Here is a 23,186-nt window from a genome sequence, read left to right as displayed (position 1 = left end):
TAATTTGTTGCGCCATGCCCTGCGCTTCTGACCTCTTGGTCATGACCTCCGGTTTACCTCTGACCTCTGACACTTGGCCAATAGGCTTCTGGCCTGTCAACTGCCACAAATGTTATATCTGCTTGCCTCTATGGCCTGTCTTGAGGAGTTGTGTGCTTTGAGATATTTGTGTATGTTTGGTGGTAGCCAGGTGCTTGGTAGTTACTACTACAATCAAGTATTCTGGTATTCATCAAACACAAAGTAGATTTATTGTTTACCGACAGGCTTTACAGTTGATTAAGTTGGTTAGATAAAGCTGATTGGCGTGGGTTGATACATCATCTCTGTCTTTCATGTTGATGTTTTTAATACCCCAGCCAACCTTGGGGCATGTTAGGGCCTGTTAGGGTCACCTCCTCCAGACAACATACTGATACAGAACAGCAATACAGTACACTAGCATGAAGGTGGCATAAAGAGATTGTGACTTTCATTATCACTCAATATCACTGTTCTGTTCTAAACGTTTCTCTGTAGAATAACAACTTTTCTTTTATTCCACATTATCAACCGTAAAGCGACAACCCTTTTACTTTGTTGCAAAGTAACTTTGGAGGACTCCTTTGTTCAGCTTATTGGACCTCTTTTACTATCCAATAATGTATAGCTGATTGTAGTATGCAGGAGCCTATAGACGCAAGGGATCAATGCACAGGTAAAGAGAGCACACTGACCCACACTTCACCAGCAGCTCTTGATCTCTGTCCTGCTGTTGTGTAAGTGGTCAGTCAGTGATCCTATTGTCAGTGATCCTATTGTCAGTGATCCTATTGCAGATCTGTGATGGCTACACACACACACTGATCCTGTTGCAGGTCTGTGATCCAGCACGACCCTCAGCCCTGAGCTATGCTATGTTGATCTCCCAGACGGCCACACACACACACACACACACACACACACACACACAGACACACAGACACACACGCATAGAGCAGACAGGTTACATAAACACAGAGGGCAGGGGGCAACAGACTGAGCTACAGTACAGTTGAAGAGCTGCAACTAAGCACCCTGTATCAGGTGCAGACTGGTACACGCCAGCTGCCACTGATGTAGAGCCCCTGAAATGGGATACACCATTGTTGGAGGGCAGGGGGGGACGAGATGAGGACAATTGAAGGAGGGGGTTCTTGCTTGGTGATTGTCCCCAAAGTCTTGATTGAGTTCTGAAAGGGCAACCTAGTAAAGGTCCTGGCTGGTCAGACTTGATTGTTTGTTTTTTTGCTTCGTCTTTTGTTCTTGATGGTCTTTAGATTGGTGACACACAGAAGACATTGTTCAGGGGGCCTATTGTTATGTCATCGTTTCACGGGGGGCATAGTGGTTTGGTGGTGATTCATCAAGACTGCACGTGATCCCAAATAGCACCCTATTCCATATAAAGGGCACTACTTTTGACCAGACCACTATGACATTTGGGAAGCTGATCTAACTTCTAGAAGGAAGGAAAGGTGAAATGGACAGACAGACAGACAGACACACTTCTTTCATTTCACTATGAGAGCTGTGCAATGAGACGGGTCATAATGCTGCACAGGGAACATAGATATCAACATCTTCAACAGCAGATTGTTCCAGACTCTATGTGGGGCATAGTGATGGACTCTTTGTGCCCTGCTCCCACAGGCTCTGCAGTACCAGCATGGTATGAGTACCGATTTTGATTGATTGATTAGATGTTTTAATGTATTTTATTATTATAGTATCGTGCATCTTCAGGATGCCTAGTCCACATGGGCTTATAAGACACTGTATTTGTCTTAGAGAGGCAGTATCCCGGTTCTCAACAGGGCACACACGGTTAGGTGAGAGGTGACATAAGGTTCTGGATCGTAGCTGTTTTTGATCTGGTTGTAAGTTCAGAGTTTTGGTTTTAGCCATCTGTCAGTTGCTCATTTTTCTTTGTAGCTTAGGGTTAACTTGTGTTTGATCATATTGACATTGCATCATAACTTGTGTCTAAATATATGTTGTAGGTCAGCTTCTTTAAATATGGTGTTAGGTTCAAAGGTTCTGGTATAAATTCCAGTCGGACTCTGAAGAATGCTCTAGCTAGAGTTATTCAACCGCACTGGGTCATACAGCTGCAAAGACGAAGTATGGTTACACACGCACATATATTTATAACCTCCGTTTGTAACCTCTTCCCTGACAAGTCCTCCTCCTCCTGAGTCTAGGATGTACAGTGAATCTCTGTGGTTTGTCAGGTGGGGTTATTGTCCCAGCCCGAGTCTGAAACCTTCAGGACTCCTCCACGCAAGTCCCCGTCTTCTTATCAGTCAGGAGAAGCTTTGAGACTAGGGAGTATACATTCTTGCAGCCTGCCTCACTCCATCGTTAATTATCCGGAATCATACACAAAGAGCTATTTGAGAATAAGCGACCCATTCGTACTCAGATGAATATAATGATGCAAAACATATTGACAGAATATGGTGAGATATAACAGTGAAGCTATAACATATTGAGAGAATATAATTATATACAAATGTTGAAGCTATAAGATAGGGCAGTAGCTTACAATCTAGCTCTAACACATGCCTCCCATCTCACCATTATGGAAACAGAGACCGGCCCCGTTTGTTATGTGATTAGAAACATACAAAAACATGCTCAAGTCAATTAGTCAGTTTACAACAATGACATTGTGTTCCTTTGTCCGGGTGTAATTGTGTGTTTTATCCCAGTTGAAAACCTTTTGTTATTCAGTCCTCAGGCATATTGATAAGACGGTTCCATAACCTACCGGTGATTTAGCTCTGAAGAGGGTGTGTTGGGGCTTTGTGTTTCTCACAGCTTTGCACACTGCTTCAGACATCTGCTGTGCATGAGATCTTCTGTGTGGTGTGAGTTACATCTCCCAGTCCCAGACCCCTCTTTCCAGGGGACCCCCAGGCTTGCAAGTAGTACAGATGGCCCCTAGGAGCAGGCCATCCCGCCCCACTCCAGCACAGCCCACCCCACCGGCCCCTATTAGCCTAATAGCAACAGGTGTGTGTAGGGCGTGCCTATGAGGGGTAGACAGGCTCGTCGCCCTGCTGCTATGGCAACCGCACTGTCGCCAAAGGACATGGATTAAAAGGGACGGTGTATCTAGGGAAAACATAAGCACAGGCAGGTACAGACACACTCAGACACACACGCTTAGACACACACACACTTACACACTCAGACACACGCGCGCACACACACGCTTAGACACACACACACTTACACGCTCAGACACACACACTAAAGCAAGTAAACAACCTTTATCTCTGTCCTGCATTCACAGCACACAAACAAGCACTAAACCATACATACGTACATCAGAAAACCTTAAACTCACACAATTCCAGACCACATATAACATATATACAACACATGAACTGGGACAATCACTTGTGATACATGTATAGACATGGTGTTGTTACGGAAGTGTATCTCTGGCTCAATCTCTATGACCAGTGACCCTTTGTCTTCTATAAATCATTTCTACCAGAATTCTATCCCTTGCCATGTGGATGGCTTCTACCACAGATGATGCATCTGAATACATATTATCATCAATATAATATGAAGCTCTGTCTTGGCAGGTGGTAAATATATTGTCCTCTACTTTAAAATATTTAACTTCTACATATCTCTCTCGTTCTCTTTCCCGCTCGCTCTCTGTCTCTCTTATGTGCCTCTCTGTCGCTCTCTCTCTCTCCCTCACTCTCTTTCCCTTTCTGTCTCTCTCTTTCTCTTTCTCTATGTCTATCTTTCTCTCTCACTCTCTCTCTCTCTCTGTTAATGATGGTTGTGTTTCCTGTCTAGTGGTGTTGGGCTCAGAGGACCGTACAAATAAGACTGATTGTGTCCTTTGCTCCCTGCCTCTGTGCCTGGGAGATAATCCTCTTGTTAGTGTGGAACTGGTCCGGAGGTGAGTCCTATCATGGTATACTGGTAATCGTGGCCCGTGCCTGGCTGCCTGCACAACTCCTGCACCACGCACTTCTCCATCAGGCTTCTTACTACTAACTCATCTGTCCCAGGACACAATGGGTTCAGGAACATCCCCAAACTCATCTTTTAAAGCACGCTCCTCTGTCAGTTCAAGAATAGACCTAGAGGGAAGGGATGAGATCCTAACTAATCTGTCCCAGTCACAATGTTGTCAGGAACTATTTTTGGTCAATGTCACGCTATTCTAATTTTCTGGCGCCTGTAATGTTAGAGTTTTATTGACAAATCACCTTTTAATTCTATTCTATTGTAGTTGGATTAGGGCATAAAATAGTCAGCAGCTGTCTCAGTGACTCGTTGACTTTTGGTGCTGGTTACGCACACCTCTCCACTGTCGCCCATCTTGGCACGGTGTGTGCCTGGAACCCGATAGTGGAGCGAGGGAGACAGAGAGAGAGAGCAATATAGAGAGTGTAGGAGAGAGAGAGAGAAAGGGGAGAGGGAGAAATACCCACATGAAAAAATACTAAGTATACTATGGTATAAATACTACAGCATTTACTGTAGTGTTTTTGCGGACTTTACTGTAGTATTTACTGTAGTATACTGTAGTATTTACAGTTAATTATAGTATAAATACTGTAGTAAAATAACTAGTATATACTATAGTAATTAATATAGTGTTTTTGCAGATTGTATTATACTGTAGTATTTACTGTAGTGTTTTTGTGGACTGTAGTATAATGTAGTATTTACTGTAGCATTCCAGGCACTACTGTAGTATTTACTGTAGTGTTTTTGTGGACTGTAGTATAATGTAGTATTTACTGTAGTGTTTTTGTGGACTGTAGTATAATGTAGTATTTACTGTAGCATTCCAGGCACTACTGTAGTATTTACTGTAGTGTTTTTGTGGACTGTAGTATAATGTAGTATTTACTGTAGCATTCCAGGCACTACTGTAGTATTTACTGTAGTGTTTTTGTGGACTGTAGTATAATGTAGTATAGCATTCCAGGCACTACTGTAGTATTTACTGTAGTGTTTTTGTGGACTGTAGTATAATGTAGTATAGCATTCCAGGCACTACTGTAGTATTTACTTTAGTGTTTATGTTTTAATATCTTTGACATAGAGGTGGAGGTGTTCTCCTTATGGAAACCTACTGGATAGATACTAAAATAGGAAATGTTCCATAACCTGTAGGACTGGGTTCTGAATGGATAGTTCAGCGCTTTTGTTATTTTCTATAACCATTAGGGAACATAATATGGTCTATACTTGGCATGTAGGTTTCTCACTTATGGGTGGCACAAATTGCGATATGGGAGAACGTAATGGCAAGGTATATGCAATTGAAATACTGTAGTATTTGTGTTTTTGCAGACTGTAGTGTTTTTGCGGACATTACTGTTGTATTTACTAGTGATTTTTTTTGAGGATAGTAATGTAGTAAGTACCACACCTGATCGAGGGATAATACTGTAAAAGCTAGAGGTTAAGTATAACTATAAGAAATCTAAGATGTGTCAAATAAATGATATGTATTTGGTTTGCTAACTTGCTAAGTGGCTCGATGTCAAGATCAGGCTTCTTGGTTACAGCAGAGACATTCAAACCTCTCCTGGATCCAGATCCCTGATGCCAAATGTTTTCATTTTTTATTTTTATAGTGCCCCTTGTGTGCACTTCTGGTAATACCGTATAAACCCAACACTATATTCTATAGTAAACTATATTAATGTTTCATGTGGGTAAGGAGAAAGAGAGAGCGAGTCGGTGGGAGAGAGAGAGAAGTAGAGAGGCAGGTGAAACCTCACCACACCCAGGCGTTAAATTATGAATCTGCATCACGGTGGCGGTGGTAGCAGAGCAGTGTGGGCCACACGGCAAGCAGCGCGCCAATCAGCTAGATGGCCAACCAAACAGAAGTCTGCTGCTGCTCCCCTTAAAGACTTTAGACCAGTGAGCCCTGTTGATTAGAAACCCTATCAGGCTTAGAGGACTTGGATGAGACGCTCAAGCCAACATGGCTTTTTATAGCATTTAAATAACACCATCCAACTAATTGGTTTCATGTCGCCGCATAAGCAGGCTGTCGTTTTGACTTTGGAACGGGTGATAGTTGAGGACAGGGGCATGAATATTTAAAAGATTTAGTGTAGCCGCTGGCTCTATATTTGTAGATCCCCAGTGTCTGAATTCACTCTCTGGACGTTTGTTTTGTCATCATTCGTGTTGACTCTCTAGGCTGCACCCAGTGTGAAGTGGTTTTACCATGTGATGTCCATTGAGGTGCTGGAAAAACACCATGATTAAAACAGATGATGAAGAAAATTCCGTCCGCGTCCCAAATGACACCCTATTTCCCATATAGGGCCCATAGTACTCTGGTCAAAAGTAGTTCACTGCATAGGGAAATGGGTGCCATTTGGGATGCAGTCGCCATGTTTACCAGAACCATCAAGCAGGAAATTGCTTTTGGTTTCCCAGGCCTCTGCGGTCGGCCAGTGTTTCGATCCATCAGTCTCAGGTCTCGTGCCCAGCATGTGTCCAGGCTCAGTTCACTCATTTGGACCCATGAATTAGTCAGAAGAAGGGAAAACAACTGCCCCAAGCCACAATGTCAAATGGACGTTCTTGGTTCCATGGAAAATCAGACCCTGCCATCTTCTCTCTTTTCCCTCAACCCATACTGGACTGGACTGCAAGCATGGATTGGCAAAAAGGACAAAATACCATAAACATCAATGTATCAAAATAAACTACAAAATTATTGTATTTGAAAATGTATTTAATTAAAACACATATTTTGTATTTTAAAATACAGAAATGCATTTGCAAGTAGCCAGCCCGAACAGCAACAACGTTGTCAGTAACCGTTACAGGAACTTTTTACTTGCTATGACTGTGATATGTTGTTGTTTAACTACCTTAGTTCTGGATGAACAGGTCTGCTAATTGACCAAAATGTATATGTGAAAATGAACATGCATATTGTGTTTAGATAGGTGAGAAAAATCATCTATTTAATCCATTTTGAATTCAGGCTGTAACGCAACAAAATAAGTGGAATAAGTCAAGGGGTTTGAATACTTTCCGAATGCACTGTACTGTCTATCCCCTGTCTCTTTATTTTTACACGGCTCCTGCTCGCTGTTTATTATCTGTGCATAGTCACTGTACACTTTATGTACAAATTACCTTGACTAACTGGTACCCTCGCACATTGACTCGGTACCGGTACCCCCTTTATATAGCCTCGGTATTGTTATTTATTGTGTTACTTTAAAAGAATGTATCTTTTTTTACTTTAGTTTATTTAGTAAATATTTTCTTAACTGCATTGCTGGGTAAGGGCTTGTAAGTAAGCATTTCACGGTAAGGTCTACCTGTTGTATTCGGCGCATGTGACTAATAAATGGTTAGTTTTTACATAAACATTTATATTTAGTTAATTTAGCAGACGCTTTTATCACATCATAGTTGTTGGACCTGGACTATCATTAAATGTGATGACTGTTATTTTATCACATCATAGTTGTTGGACCTGGACTATCATTAAATGTGATGACTGTTATTTTATCACATCATAGTTGTTGGACCTGGACTATCATTAAATGTGATGACTGTTATTTTAGCACATCATAGTTGTCGGGACTATCATTAAATGTGATGACTGTTATTTTATCACATCATAGTTGTCGGGACTATCATTAAATGTGATGACTGTTATTTTATCACATCATAGATGTCGGGACTATCATTAAATGTGATGACTGTTATTTTATCACATCATAGTTGTCGGGACTATCATTAAATGTGATGACTGTTATTTTATCACATCATAGATGTCGGGACTATCATTAAATGTGATGACTGTTATTTTATCACATCATAGTTGTTGGACCTGGACTATCATTAAATGTGATGACTGTTATTTTATCACATCATAGTTGTCGGGACTATCATTAAATGTGATGACTGTTATTTTATCACATCATAGTTGTCGGGACTATCATTAAATGTGATGACTGTTATTTTATCACATCATAGTTGTCGGGACTATCATTAAATGTGGTGACTGTTATTTTATCACATCATAGATGTCGGGACTATCATTAAATGTGATGACTGTTATTTTATCACATCATAGTTGTTGGACCTGGACTATCATTAAATGTGATGACTGTTATTTTATCACATCATAGTTGTCGGGACTATCATTAAATGTGATGACTGTTATTTTATCACATCATAGTTGTTGGACCTGGACTATCATTAAATGTGATGACTGTTATTTTAGCACATCATAGTTGTCGGGACTATCATTAAATGTGATGACTGTTATTTTATCACATCATAGTTGTCGGGACTATCATTAAATGTGATGACTGTTATTTTATCACATCATAGTTGTTGGACCTGGACTATCATTAAATGTGATGACTGTTATTTTATCACATCATAGTTGTTGGACCTGGACTATCATTAAATGTGATGACTGTTATTTTATCACATCATAGTTGTCGGGACTATCATTAAATGTGATGACTGTTATTTTATCACATCATAGTCCAACAACTATCATTAAATGTGATGACTGTTATTTTATCACATCATAGTTGTTGGACTATCATTAAATGTGATGACTGTTATTTTATCACATCATAGTTGTCGGGACTATCATTAAATGTGATGACTGTTATTTTAGCACATCATAGTTGTTGGACCTGGACTATCATTAAATGTGATGACTGTTATTTTAGCACATCATAGTTGTTGGACCATCATTAAATGTGATGACTGTTATTTTATCACATCATAGTTGTCGGGACTATCATTAAATGTGATGACTGTTATTTTATCACATCATAGTTGTTGGACTATCATTAAATGTGATGACTGTTATTTTATCACATCATAGTTGTCGGGACTATCATTAAATGTGATGACTGTTATTTTAGCACATCATAGTTGTTGGACCTGGACTATCATTAAATGTGATGACTGTTATTTTAGCACATCATAGTTGTTGGACCATCATTAAATGTGATGACTGTTATTTTATCACATCATAGTTGTCGGGACTATCATTAAATGTGATGACTGTTATTTTAGCACATCATAATTGTCGGGACTATCATTAAATGTGATGACTGTTATTTTATCACATCATAGTTGTTGGACCTGGACTATCATTAAATGTGATGACTGTTATTTTATCACATTATAGTTGTCGGGACTATCATTAAATGTGATGACTGTTATTTTAGCACATCATAGTTGTCGGGACTATCATTAAATGTGATGACTGTTATTTTATCACATCATAGTTGTTGGACCTGGACTATCATTAAATGTGATGACTGTTATTTTATCACATCATAGATGTCGGGACTATCATTAAATGTGATGACTGTTATTTTATCACATCATAGTTGTTGGACCTGGACTATCATTAAATGTGATGACTGTTATTTTATCACATCATAGTTGTTGGACCTGGACTATCATTAAATGTGATGACTGTTATTTTAGCACATCATAGTTGTCGGGACTATCATTAAATGTGATGACTGTTATTTTATCACATCATAGTTGTCGGGACTATCATTAAATGTGATGACTGTTATTTTAGCACATCATAGTTGTCGGGACTATCATTAAATGTGATGACTGTTATTTTAGCACATCATAGTTGTCGGGACTATCATTAAATGTGATGACTGTTATTTTATCACATCATAGTTGTATTCACTACACACAGTTGATAGTTATATCCATTGACATTCTAATCCTTTGCACATGAACGGCCGCTCATTCGAAAATAATTGCAATGTATATATTTAGGCCCGTATGTCGTTGTCTTCTCTGTTGGAATCGCCGGTCCGTCTGCTGGAGAGTCAGTTCATCAGAGAGTCTGGTTAACTTCCCCAGAAGTCACAATGTCTTCTCTGTTGGAATCGCCGGTCCATCTGCTGGAGAGTCAGTTCATCAGAGAGTCTTTGGTTAACTTCCCCAGAAGTCACAATGTCTTTCGTAGTTGTCGCTTTCTCAGCGGCTCTGGATAGTGTCTGTTGTAATGGATAGGTCAGGTGTACAGATGGTCGTTGCATAGATAGATGCTTCCGTGGTTGTTGTAATTCTACGTCTAGGATTTGCTCTTATTCTGTACTGATCGATAGTCTCAGAGTTGAACCATTTCCAGCCGTGTAGCCAACACTACACGCTGTCTGGTCTCCTGGGCCTATAGAGTTGTAGTTCTTAACCATTTCAACATGTAGCGTCAGCTCCATATTTTCTGGTCTAATGTAAATTTAGTCAGGAGTGGGTTTTATACACTTCTGAGAAAAGGGCGGTCCATGATGTCGACGTAACATCTATGCTCACATGGCCACTGATTTGGTTAACTTTATATGAAAACCCATATTTTCTCATTTAGAAGGCTAACATCACATTACGTCTTTTCACAAATAGCGTCATGTTAAATCACACACGTTTCACAATATTGTGATGTAAACCCCATAATTAAGAAGTGTACACAACCAAAGACACAGTTATGAGTGTTTCCTGTCCCTCATCAGATCACCAAATGAAACACACTCTGTTCTTTAAGTGTCCACGGACCACTCCCACATTCTCAAAAATAGAAATATTGTTTAATTATTCAAACTTTTGATGTCCAACTGTGTTCCACATTTTATGACTGCTATAAGCAAGCCGACTTCCCGCTCTGCCCCTCTACGAGAGAGAGCACGCTGTAGAGCGGACCCACTGTAACCTGATCCTTCAGATCGTCACAGGAGAGTTATGACATAGTGCTATCAGACTTCTGATTCCAACGCAGGCTTGAAAAGGGGGCCACAAACTGAACTCAGACCTGTGTTCTTTATAAGAGCCTGTTATTGTTAATAAGACAGTAATGGAACATGGATCGTGAGCAGAGCAACAACACCCTCATTGTTCTTATAAAAAATAACACTGCTGGTCGTTCCCAGGTAATGCAGTGAGTCACCTTGTGAACCTTGTTGGAGGTGGACTGAGGTCCATGACTCCATTTGAGGAGTTAGAGCTGCTTTTGTCTTATATTCTGGCATCCAGTTATGTGTGTCAGATTGCATTCAACGTACTACTTAGAATGCACACTACTTAGAAAGCATGCCCAATGTATTGCTTAATTCTAAGTAGTGTGCAAGTACTGACGTTGGAACAAGTGCATGCCTAGTTTCACAGCCATCTGGGCCCACTGGCACCATACTGCAGGGCTCCTTATCAGCTGCCTTAACAACAGTCACCCTACAGAAGATGCCATGCCCTGCCAGCAGATGTCATGCATTACCGGGTGAGGTGGGGTAACAGGGTACCCAGGTAACCTAAGGAACAAAGGCAACAGATGCGAGAGGTGTGCAATCATCCTGATTGGCCTTAAAGGGTGTTCCTTAGCATAGACACACACACGTGCTACTGTACTAAACACACTCTGCATAGACACACACACGTGCTACTGTACTAAACACACTCTGGTCTAAGAACATCCTTGAATGCACACCAGAACCTCTTTTGAACAAAAGACATGATACTTTATATGCTCGCTGATGCCTACTGAAACACTAACATGGACACGCACACAGCCTTGGCTGCCAGGTACAGTAGGGGGTGCTGCCAGCCTGTCTGACCAAAGTAGAGCAGAGCAGAGCTCTCAGACAGGTAGGTTGAAGTACGTCAAGGCCAGAGCCATCTCTCTTCTGTCCTATGTCATCTCCACCCCACGCACGCACGCGTGCACACACACAACGCATCAGTTCTGTCACGTTGTTGGTGAAGACACCAGACCGATGCGGTTCTTTAGGTTACTGAGTGTCTCTGACCCTGGCTAGAGAGAAGAGAAGAAGAGCTCCTGGTTTACAATACAATACTATGTTTCCTGAGAAACGTGATTCTCCCACCCCTCCTCTAATTCTCCCTCCCCTCCTCTCTTCCCTCCCCATCTCTTACCTCTCTCCTGTTTGCTGATTACGTCTCTGTGCGTGTGTTTTGTTCCCTCTTTCTCTGTGTAATTGTACGCTTTTAAAAGTCAGATTTCTCCTCTTGAATTTCAATCAAGAGGCTTCAAAGTGAGCGGCTCCATGACTGAGGGGTCATTAAACAGGGCTATGCTGTGCTGGGGATACTAGACCAGACCCAGGCCATTCAGACAACACACACACGCACAGGGAGACAGACACACAAACACGGTCCTGAAACTAAAGGCCCTCTCTCCAGCCATTCAGAGCTGGACATGAACAGAACAGACTATTTAAACCCTGTACGCACCACAACATCCAGTAGTCCTGAAGTCTACTCAAAAACATCAGTGATATCTAGACAATGTTTTAATATTCACCACAGTGTCCAACTGACTCCTCAGCTTTGACCCGACTCCTCTGCTGACGAACAGAGCTCTGGGGAGCTAGCTAAGTCTCCCAGACCACCACTTAGTGAAGTGATTAATGTTTGCAGTAGTATATAGGTATTTCCCCTGAGTTGTCATTATTATTACAGTTATTACATTCTGACACTGTGCCACTGTGCGATGCCCCTGTGGATGGACTCTGAATAGAGCCGGCAGGTAGAGCCAGGCGAACTCTGAATAGAGCCGGCAGGTAGAGCCAGGCGAACTCTGAATAGAACCGGTAGGTAGAGCCAGGCGAACTCTGAATAGAACCGGCAGGTAGAGCCAGGCGACCTCTGAATAGAGCCGGCAGGTAGAGCCAGGCGAACTCTGAATAGAACCGGCAGGTAGAGCCAGGCAAACTCTGAATAGAACCGGCAGGTAGAGCCAGGCGAACTGAATAGAACCGGCAGGTAGAGCCAGGCGAACTCTGAATAGAGCCGGCAGGTAGAGCCAGGCGAACTCTGAATAGAGCCGGCAGGTAGAGCCAGGCGAACTCTGAATAGAACCGGCAGGTAGAGCCAGGCGAACTCTGAATAGAGCCGGCAGGTAGAGCCAGGCGAACTCTGAATAGAGCCGGCAGGTAGAGCCAGGCGAACTCTGAATAGAACCGGCAGGTAGAGCCAGGCGAACTCTGAATAGAACCGGCAGGTAGAGCCAGGCGAACTCTGAATAGAACCGGCAGGTAGAGCCAGGCGAACTCTGAATAGAACCGGCAGGTAGAGCCAGGCGAACTCTGAATAGACCTGAGTATGGCTTGCTGGTGGGTAAAGATAGTGTAGTGCCTGATGTTGATCACCTTTCAGAAATGACATGGATGGCACAATGGCTCACATCAATCACCAGACAATCTGGTCGAGTCCCAAATGCCATCCTGTACCATATACAGTGCATTCGGAAAGTATTCAGAACCCTTGACTTTTTCCACATTTTATGACGTTACAGTCTTATTCTAAAATTGATTAAATTGTTTTTTTCCCCTCATCAATCTACACACAATACCCCATAATGACAAAGCAAAAACAGTTTGTTTAAAAAAAAAATATTTTTGCAAATGTATTAAAACAAAAAAACAGTAATATCATGTTTACGTAAGTACTCAGTACTTTGTTGAAACACCGTTGGCAGAGATTACAGCCTCAAGTATTTTTGGGTATGACGCTACAAGCTTGGCACCTGTATTTGGGGAGTTTCTCCAATTCTTCTCTGCAGATCCTCTGAGGCTCTGTCAAGTTGGATGGGGAGTGTCGCTGCACAGCTATTTTCAGGTCTCTCTAGAGATGTTCAATTGGGTTCAAGTCCGGGCTCTGGCTCGGCCACTCAAGGGCATTCAGAGACTTGTCCCGAAGCCACTCCTGCGTTGTCTTGGCGGTGTGCTCTGGAGCAGGTTTTCATCAAGGATCTCTCTGTACTTTGCTCCGTTCATCTTGCCGTCGATCCCGACTGGTCTCCCAGTCCCAGCCGCTGAAAAACATCCCCACAGTATGATGCTGCCACCACCATGCTTCACCGTAGGGATGGTGCCAGGTTTCCTCCAGATGTGACGCTTGGCATTCAGGCCAAATAGTTCAATCTTGGTTTCATCAGACCAGAAAATCTTGTTTCTCATGGTCTGAGAGTCCTTTAGGTGCATTTTGGCAAAATCTCCAAGCGGGCTGTCATGTGCCTTTTACTGAGGAGTGGCTTCCATCAGGCTACGCTACCATAAAGGCCTGCTTGGTGTAGTGCTGCAGAGATGTTTGTCCTTCTGGAAGGTTGTCCCATCTTCAGAGAGGAACTCTGGAGCTCTGTGAGTGTGACTATCAGGTTCTTCGTCTCCTCCCTGACCAAGGCCCTTCTCCCTCGGTTGATTAGTTTGTCCGGTTGGCCAGCTCTAGGAAGAGTCTTCATGGTTCCAAACTTCTTCCATTTAAGAATGATGGAGGCCACTGTGTTCTTGGGGATCTTCAATGCTGCAGAAATGTTTTGGTACCCTTCCCCATATCTGTGCCTCGACACAATGCTGTCTCGGAGCTCTACAGACAATTCCTTCAACCTCATGGCATGGTTTTTCCTCTGACATGCACTGTCAACTGTGGGACCTTATATAGACATGTGTGTGTGCGTTTCCAAATCATGTCCAATAAATGTAATTTACCACAGGTAGAATCCAATCAAGTTGTAGAAACATCTCAAGGATGATCAATGGAAACAGGATGTACCTATGCTCAATTTTGTGTCTCATAGCAAAGGGTCTGAATACTTATGTAAGTAAGGTATTTCGCTTTGTTGTTATAGGATATTCAGTGTAGATTGATGAGGATTTTTTTTACATTTAATACATTTGACAATAAGGCTGAAACGTGTCAAGGGGTACTTTTGACCAGGGTCCTATGTGTGCACTAGGGAATAGGGGGAATTGGGACGTAGACTGCGTGGGTGTGGAGGGGCACGGTGGCACTCAGGGCTCTATCTACCCCACAGTAGGCCCTTTGTATCTCCAGCTGCAGATGGATAAAAGGCCCTGTTTAAACCATCAGACCCCCGGATCTAGCTGCTGCTGCGCCCGTCAGTTCCTCTTAACCACTTTAATTACCTGCACAGTAGAGGCGGCCGGTGGCACCTTAATTGGGGAGAACGGGCTCATAGTAAAAGCTGAAACTGAATAAATGGAATGGTATGGAACACATCAAACACATGGTTTCCATTCCATTTACTCCATTCCAGCCATTATTATGAGCCGCCCTCCCCTCAGCAGCCTCCTGTGCTGCACTGAGCTGGGTAACTGTCAGCCATTACGGTGCTCACAGTCATACTGTGGCAGATGGCAGCAGAAGTGAGAGAGGAGTAAGCAACCCAGCGCTGTGTAAATAGTGGGCTGAACTACACTCCAATGTATTTTGTAACAAGATACATTCGAAAGATGTCATTTGTATTTTCAAAATACAATATATTTTTCTATACCATTACTTTAAAGTAGTTTGCCATTTTGTGGCCCTCTTTCACCCTACATTGATATCTAAAGTATGACGGCACTATGGTGTGATAAGAGCGTCTGCTAAATGAACTCAAGATCAATGACAATTCCCAGTGTGCTTTGCAGTTGTTCATTTTTACATCTACATTTACATTTTGGTTTATTTAGCAGACACTCTTATCACAACATAGTGCCATGAGATTTGTGATACCATTGTAGGGTGAAAGAGGGCCACAAAATTGTGAACCGCTATAAAGAAATGGTATAGAAAAGTATTTTGTATTTATAATATATAAATCACAGCTGTCGAAAGTATCTTGTTACAAAATACTTTGGAGTGTCGTTCAGCCCGTGAGAAAATATTCATATACGTATTTCAAATACATGTCACAGAAATACTGCTCAACTTGGCTTCGGCAACGGCTTGTCATGTGGCCCAACTGCAGGGTCAAAAGAACCAAACGTGTTCTGTCCAATATTTACCCAAATTGAGTTTTGAGTGCATTTGCATCTATTGGTGTGTTGTCACAAGCCCTGCCTCAGGGATAATTGCAGTCATTCTCTACTTACAGATTCGTACAACAAAAAGTATTATTATATGTTATGCAATGATGTTTCTGTGGTATGATGACTAATCATTCAAATATCCCTTTTCATCCCTCTCTCCTCCCTTCCTCTCTGCTGTAGATGGTGGTACTGATGGACCCCATGGAGGATCCAGATGATATCCTGCGTGCCAACCGTTCCCGGGAAAAGACCTATATGTTCGACGTTGCGTTTGACTACTCAGCCAACCAGGAGGAGGTGTACAGAGCCACGACCAAGGGCCTAATCGAAGGTCTCATATCTGGCTACAACGCCACCGTTTTCGCCTACGGACCCACAGGTTTGTCATAGCTGCCATATCCTCTATTCCAGGGGTTCCCAAACTTTTTATAGTCCTGTACCCCTTCAAACATTCAACCTTCAGCAGCGTACCCCCTCTAGCACCAGGTTCAGCGCACTCTCAAATGTGTTTTTTTTTACCATCATTGTACGATACATTTATTAAACAGAAGACTGAGTGTGAGGTTTTGTCACAACCCGGCTCGTGGGAAGTGACTAAGAGCTCTTATAGGACCAGGGCATAAATAATAATATAATAATAATCAATAATTTTGCTCTTTATTTAAACATCTTACATATAAAACCTTATTTGTTCATCGAAAATTGGGAATAACTCACCACAGGTTAATGAGAAGGGTGTGCTTGTGTAACGGATGTGAAACGGCTAGCTTAGTTAGCGTGGGCGCTAAATAGCGTTTCAATCAGTGACGTCACTTGCTCTGAGACCTTGAAGTAGTAGTTCCCCTTGCTCTGCAAGGGCCGCGGCTTTTGTGGAGCGATGGGTAACGATGCTTCGAGGGTGACTGTTGATGTGTGCAGAAGGTCCCTAGTTCGCGCCCGGGTATGGGCGAGGGGACGGTCTAAAACTTGTACTGTTACATTGATGCTGTTGACCCGGATTACTGGTTGCTGCGGAAAAAAAGGAGGAAGGTCAAAAGGGGGGTGAGTGTAACGGATGTGAAACGGCTAGCTTAGTTAGCGTGGGCGCTAAATAGCGTTTCAATCAGTGACGTCACTTGCTCTGAGACCTTGAAGTAGTAGTTCCCCTTGCTCTGCAAGGGCCGCGGCTTTTGTGGAGCGATGGGTAACGATGCTTCGAGGGTGACTGTTGATGTGTGCAGAAGGTCCCTGGTTCGCGCCCGGGTATGGGCGAGGGGACGGTCTAAATTTGTACTGTTACACTTGAAAGGATTCACAAAGCTCTGCAATGTTGGGTTGTATTGGAGTCTCAGTCTTAAATCATTCTCCACACACAGTCTGTGCCTGTATTTAGTTGTCATGCTAGTGAGGGCTGAGAACCCACTCTCACATAGTTACGTGATTTCAAAGGGCATCAGTGTCTTAACAACACGATTTTCCAAGGCAGGATACTCTGAGCGCAGCCCAATCCAGAAATCTGTCAGTGGCTTCTGATTAAATTACATTTTCACAGAACTGCTTGTTGCAATTTCGATGAGGCTCTCTTGTTCAGATATCGGTAAATGGACTGGAGGCAGGGAATGAAAGGGATAACGAATCCAGTTGTTTGTGCCATCTGTTTCGGGAAAGTACCTGTGTAATTCCGCACCCAACTCACTCAGGTGCTTCGCTATATCACATTTGACATTGTCCGTAATCTTGAGTTCATTTGCACACACAAAAATCCTACAATGATGGAAAGACCTGTGTGTCGTCCTTGTTAATGCAGACAGAGAAGAGCTCCAACTTCTTAATCATAGCCTAAATTTTCTCCCGCACATTGAATATAGTTGCGTAGAGTCCCTGTAATACTAGATTCAGATCAAGCAAGGAAAAACATCACCCAGTTGTGTGAGAAACTCGTCAACATGCAAACGGTCAGACATGTGAAAATTATGGTCAGTAAAGAAAACTTCAAGCTCGTCTCTCAATTTCAAAAAACGTGTCAATACTTTGCCCCTTGATAACCGGTGGACTTCTGTATGTTGTAAAAGCGTTACATGGTCACTGCTGTTGTGTCTTTGGCTATGCCGGATTAAGTGATATGACATGCTATTCTATAAAATAATTTCTCCATAATTAATATCACCTGATTGAGCTAATCATGTAAATATAATTAACTAGAGAGTCGGGCACCACAAAATAATATTTATAGAGCTGTTATCTTCCGAATAAACTCTTAAAGACCTAGTAATATTTTACATCAATAGCAGTCAATATCAATCGTCGTCTTAATTCAGTCTCATCTGAAAGTTGTACATTCTTGGTTATCTACATGAACCCTGGCTAACAATTTGAATCAGCAATACAAAATTGGGTTTAATTATTTATTTACTAAATACCTAACTAATCACACAGAATTACACATACACATAATTAAATCATAACTTGATTACAAATGACTTCATAAAGGAAAACGTCCCTAGCGGGCGGAACAGATATGACAGCTTGTTACACAAAGGAAAAGGGCTGGGTTTGAGTGAAAGAGCGGAAAGACTGAGGGACACAGGGAGAAGCTGTACCATCGTAAATACAGTATCTTATGCATTCTAAATTACCGCCCATTTGGAAAAGGAAAATGCAATAAATATTTACTCTGAGCTGCACTTCGGTAGGTTGGTGGTAGATGGAAGGCCGTGTTGCCCAACCGAGTCCTTTGAAGAATGTCTCTGGTTGTCAATTGGATACGTTGTAGTAACGTTGTTTGGTGATAGACGGGATACTCTGTCTGTTCCTTCCTAACCCTCGTTGCATCTGCTGTTGCTAACTCAACGGCTAGGAGGTATCACTTCTGTAGTGAATAAGAGTTCAAAGTTTATACCAATCGCAACCAAAGCTCAGGCTGGTGTTGGCTTTGTTCTGAGTTAATCAGAGTTATCGGATTCACATGGAATTGTTGTTCAATTTAAATGTTTGAAAATTAAATTATTCGTGATGGGATGAAATGTGATTTTAGCTTCTAAAATGTGAGATTTGGGTCTTCATAAGATATGGCTCTGCTCAATCAGTGGCCCGCCCCTGTTAAAGGACATGGGCTATAAAACTTTTCAAACACGCCCTCCTCAACCTTCTTATATAAGCCCTTGACGACAATATATCTTCCTGTTTAGAGGATGTAGGACGACGGAGTAATGAACACGGGGGGAGAGAGAGAGAGAGCTGGTTTAAAGCGCAGGGCGCAGCAGGTGTTTATTGCAAAGGACCACAGGAAGAGGCAGGTAGCTGGGTCCAGGGGCAGGCAGAAGGTCATACACAGGGGGTCCAAAAGGCTAAAGTACAGGCAGGAAATAGGCAAAAAGGCATCATTAGTGAGGCAGGCCAAAACAATAATACACGGGAGGCTTAAATCACGGGAAAACCAGAGCGCTGAAAGATGTGTGTCACAAAACAAACAATACCTCAGTGATGGGGTGCAAAGAACTGAACTAAATAGTGTGTGATAATGACATACAGGTGTGTGAACAGGTGATTAGAATTCAAGTGATTGGGATCTGGAGAGTGAGTGTCACACCCTGACCATAGTTTGCTTTGTATGTTCTATGTTTTGTTTGGTCAGGGTGTGATCTGAGTGGGCATTCTATGTTGGATGTCTTGTTTGTCTGTTTCTGTGTTTGGGCCTGATATGGTTCTCAATCAGAGGCAGGTGTTAGTCATTGTCTCTGATTGGGAGCCATATTTAGGTAGCCTGTTTTGTGTTGGGTTTTGTGGGTGATTGTTCCTGTCTTTGTGTTTGTTACACCAGATAGGGCTGTTTTTGGTTTTTCACGGTTCTTGTTTTTGTTCTATTTTCGGCTTTATTAAAGATGTATCAAAATAACCACGCTGCGTTTTGGTCCGCCTCTCCTTCCCAGGAAGAATCCCGTTACAGTGAGCTGCGTTCGGGGATCTACGTGTTTGAGGGTGTGAGCTGGAAGTAGACGTTACAAAGACATTGTCTGTATAGTTTTTTGGGGCAGCATTGTCCCAAACATATCCGCGGCAGCAGGAAGAATGAAGTCCTCCACAATAGTATGGGGCTTGCCTATCTTAGCCACTCGGTAGCTCACCATATAAGACGCTTCTAGCCCCTTCTAATTAATGGAATCTGTTGCTTTTATACATGTCTTACTACTCAAAAGTCGTCTTAATTCTCGCTCAACAAACTCCCGGGGATTATTTTTCAAATTGACATGTTTTGTTTCTAAATGTCTGCGCAAGAGTTGCAAGATAGTACTTTTGCACATCTAACACACTGTGGCTGAGGAAAGGCACTACTCCCAATATAAGTGAACCCCCAATCAACGTAGTTCTCATCATATTTGCGCCTCTTCGATGGTCCAACATCCCTGACTTTCCCTGGTAAGGGGGCAGCAGCTCTTTGGCTGCATCAGACGTTGGATGTGCTCGTGGAAGCAGAGCAACTTGTGTCGTTGACAGGTGTAGTACTGCTGGTAGTAGCAGTACTGCCAGTAGAGCTGCTATGTGTATCTTTAACCATTTATCCATTTTCGAGCAAACGGAATGAGCAGCAGCTACATTTGGCTACCTATAGACATTAGTGGAATTCGCGCGAGAGAGTAACGGTTAATGTGATTGGGTGTTAATTATTTGATTAGGCTATCTGTATTTGACATTGTGTTGTTATTTCGCTGAACACTAGATGGTTTAATTAGATTTTTGGCAGTGACACGAGGCTACTCAGGCGAGAAAAAAATCCTGTGTAGCCCCATTGGAAAATATAAATATAAATTTGAAAATGTGAAGTATATTTTTTTCTTCCATTTTTTTAAATATATTTTTAAAATGTGAATCACATTTATATTTGGTGTACCCCCACGGCATTGCACATACTTGGGGATACCTGCTCTATTTGAATTGCATGCATGTGTGTGAATGCATGTGTGCATGTGTCCTCTGTTCCTGTGTGTGTTGTCCTCACCTACCACCCACTGGGCACCAGGGGAGAACATTACATAGGAAATAATCAGCCTGGGGGTTGATGATTCTGACTGCATGTATTTTTATCCAAGTTATTTCTTATTATTTTGCTCATTGCAGCCGTATAATCAAACTCATATATTGCTATCTTTCTTTTCCACTTGGTTCTAGATTTTAATTAGTATGATTTGTTTCCATAGGGACTGGGGAGGGGTGTTGTGTGTCATCTCTGATTCTGCTTTTAATAGGAACAGGAAATTGTGTCATCACCTGACTGCCAAGAAGCAGGGTTCAGACAGACAGTCATTACCTAGAAAGACAAATACAACTGACCCAAAAGTAACTTCCTCTCTATCCCTTCCTCCATCCCTTCCTTCCTCCCTCCCTCCTGCTGTCTGTCTCTCCCTGTAGACTCACCACTCTTAATCTCTGCTCATCTCAAATTAAACTAATTAAACTCCATGTGTCACAGTCTTGTTGTCCAAAACAGAATGAAGATCTGGTGACTAGCCTGTCCTTCTCGACCTAAACAGGCATGGTTTCTTGAAATAGAGCTTGACTGGGGTTAAGCTTTCAACAAGAAGGCTTTTTAATATTGAATTTAAACATAGTGTACAGCTAGCTACTGAATGTGAGGCAAATTCCTGTAAAAGGCCAAATAAATGAACTGACTTTAAAGGAGAAGTTTTCTTTTTTACAACCATATCTCTCTTTTTGATGTACTGTAAATGGAATGTTATTTGAAGGGTCCAGATAATTTTTTTGTGATTTCACTTGTTTTTCAGAAACTTATCCCAAACAACAAAACATTTCCTCATCATTAGGAAGTGATTTGCTGTTTAGGGTAAGGTTGTCAAAAACAAGTGAAATCACAAATAAAATGTGTCTGGACCCTTCCATGACATCTCAGCTAGTACATAACATTCTGAGAACCAAATGTTTCTTACAGCTAGATGAGAGCCCAGGTTGTCTTATGGTTATTTTGCATACAACTTTCTGGTAATGGTGCAGGATACCGAGCTAGCACATAACGTTCTGAGAACCATATGTTTCTTAGGTGGGAATTTCTCATGGTTCTGTTTAAAGTCATGTTCTCAAATTGTTCAGAGAACGTTATGAAACAACGTTGTTCTGTGGGAATTTCGGTACTTCAGCATAACGTTTTCTGAAGGTTTCCTCATAGTTCTATTTAAAGTCATGTTCTCAGAACATTAAGAAAACTTTCCATAAAAAACACAAGAATACATTAGTAACGTTCAAAGAATGTTCTAAGAATGTTATTTAAAAACACATACGTCAACAAAACTCTCTATCAAGTGTGTGTTCAAGTGTGCCTTCTAATTGGTCACACCTGATCTTAATTAGTGCTCGTTTCCTTTGAAATAGGGTCTGTTTGAATAGACTAAAATGAACATCTTGGTATGAGTTTTTTTTTAAATGGCACGCTAGCTCCATCCTGGTGGCGCAGTGGACAAATTCCATGGGTAGAGAAATGAAGATCATAGGTTTGAATCTCACTGACGCCATGCCACAATAAAAAAAGACATGTGTTTGCATGATTAATGCCAAAGCAAATTAATTTCCAAGTGTCATGCCTGTGTTCAAAACAGGTAACCTAAACTAGCAGAAAATTATTTAATTAACTTCAAAATACCTATAATTTCTGTTCTCAGAACATTTAATAAAACTTCCCAGGAAAACCATAGTAAAATGTTCTCAGATCCTCCATGCAACCAAGACATATACATTCCCAGATCAGGTGTGATATTCACTTCCGTTCTCAGAAAGTTTAAAAAACGTTCAGTTTTACCAGGAAACTTATGGCTTAGTTACCAGAACCAATGGGAAACCAAAAACATACGTTCCTACAACTTCCAAAGAACCAAATGTGCTTGCTGGGATAATTTTTTGTATTTGGTTGTAAAAAAACAACAACTTATCCTTTAAGTGAACTAAAAGGGGTACAAAAAATATAGTAATGACCCTGAAATAGACACTATTCAATGATCAAGTTGTTTGGTATTAACAATTTTATTCCCTTCAATTCAAACTGCAAACTGTGATAGTGAATATTTTCCTTCTTTGTGTGTGCGTGTGTGTCTGTGCTCAGGTTGTGGGAAGACGTACACTATGTTGGGTACGGACAGGGAACCGGGGATCTACGTACGGACTCTAAATGACCTGTTCAAAGCCATCGAGGAGACCAGCGATGACATGCAGTACAACATCTCCATGTCATACCTGGAGGTGAGAATGCATACTATGCCTATGTCTGCTTCCCAAATGGCATCCAATTCCCTATATAGTGCACTACATTTCAAAGGTAGTACACTATATGGGGAA

The 23,186-nt window shown here is 41.8% G+C and overlaps 1 protein-coding gene across 1 annotated transcript in view; it reads left to right on the top strand.

Moving 5' to 3' along the window:
• LOC110499235 (kinesin-like protein KIF19) overlaps nucleotides 1-23,186 on the top strand; it is a 78,980-nt gene that overhangs the window by 24,667 nt on the left and 31,127 nt on the right. The window contains exons 3-4 of the mRNA XM_036956061.1: nucleotides 16,050-16,248; nucleotides 22,954-23,090. Coding sequence (XP_036811956.1) covers nucleotides 16,050-16,248; nucleotides 22,954-23,090 — 336 coding nt within the window. The remainder of the gene's footprint in view (nucleotides 1-16,049; nucleotides 16,249-22,953; nucleotides 23,091-23,186) is intronic.

Source organism: Oncorhynchus mykiss, chromosome 20 (assembly GCF_013265735.2).
Source record: "Oncorhynchus mykiss isolate Arlee chromosome 20, USDA_OmykA_1.1, whole genome shotgun sequence".
NCBI lineage: Eukaryota > Metazoa > Chordata > Actinopteri > Salmoniformes > Salmonidae > Oncorhynchus > Oncorhynchus mykiss.
Note: the sequence above shows the minus strand (reverse complement) of the source record. Positions and strands in the feature narration are given on the sequence as shown.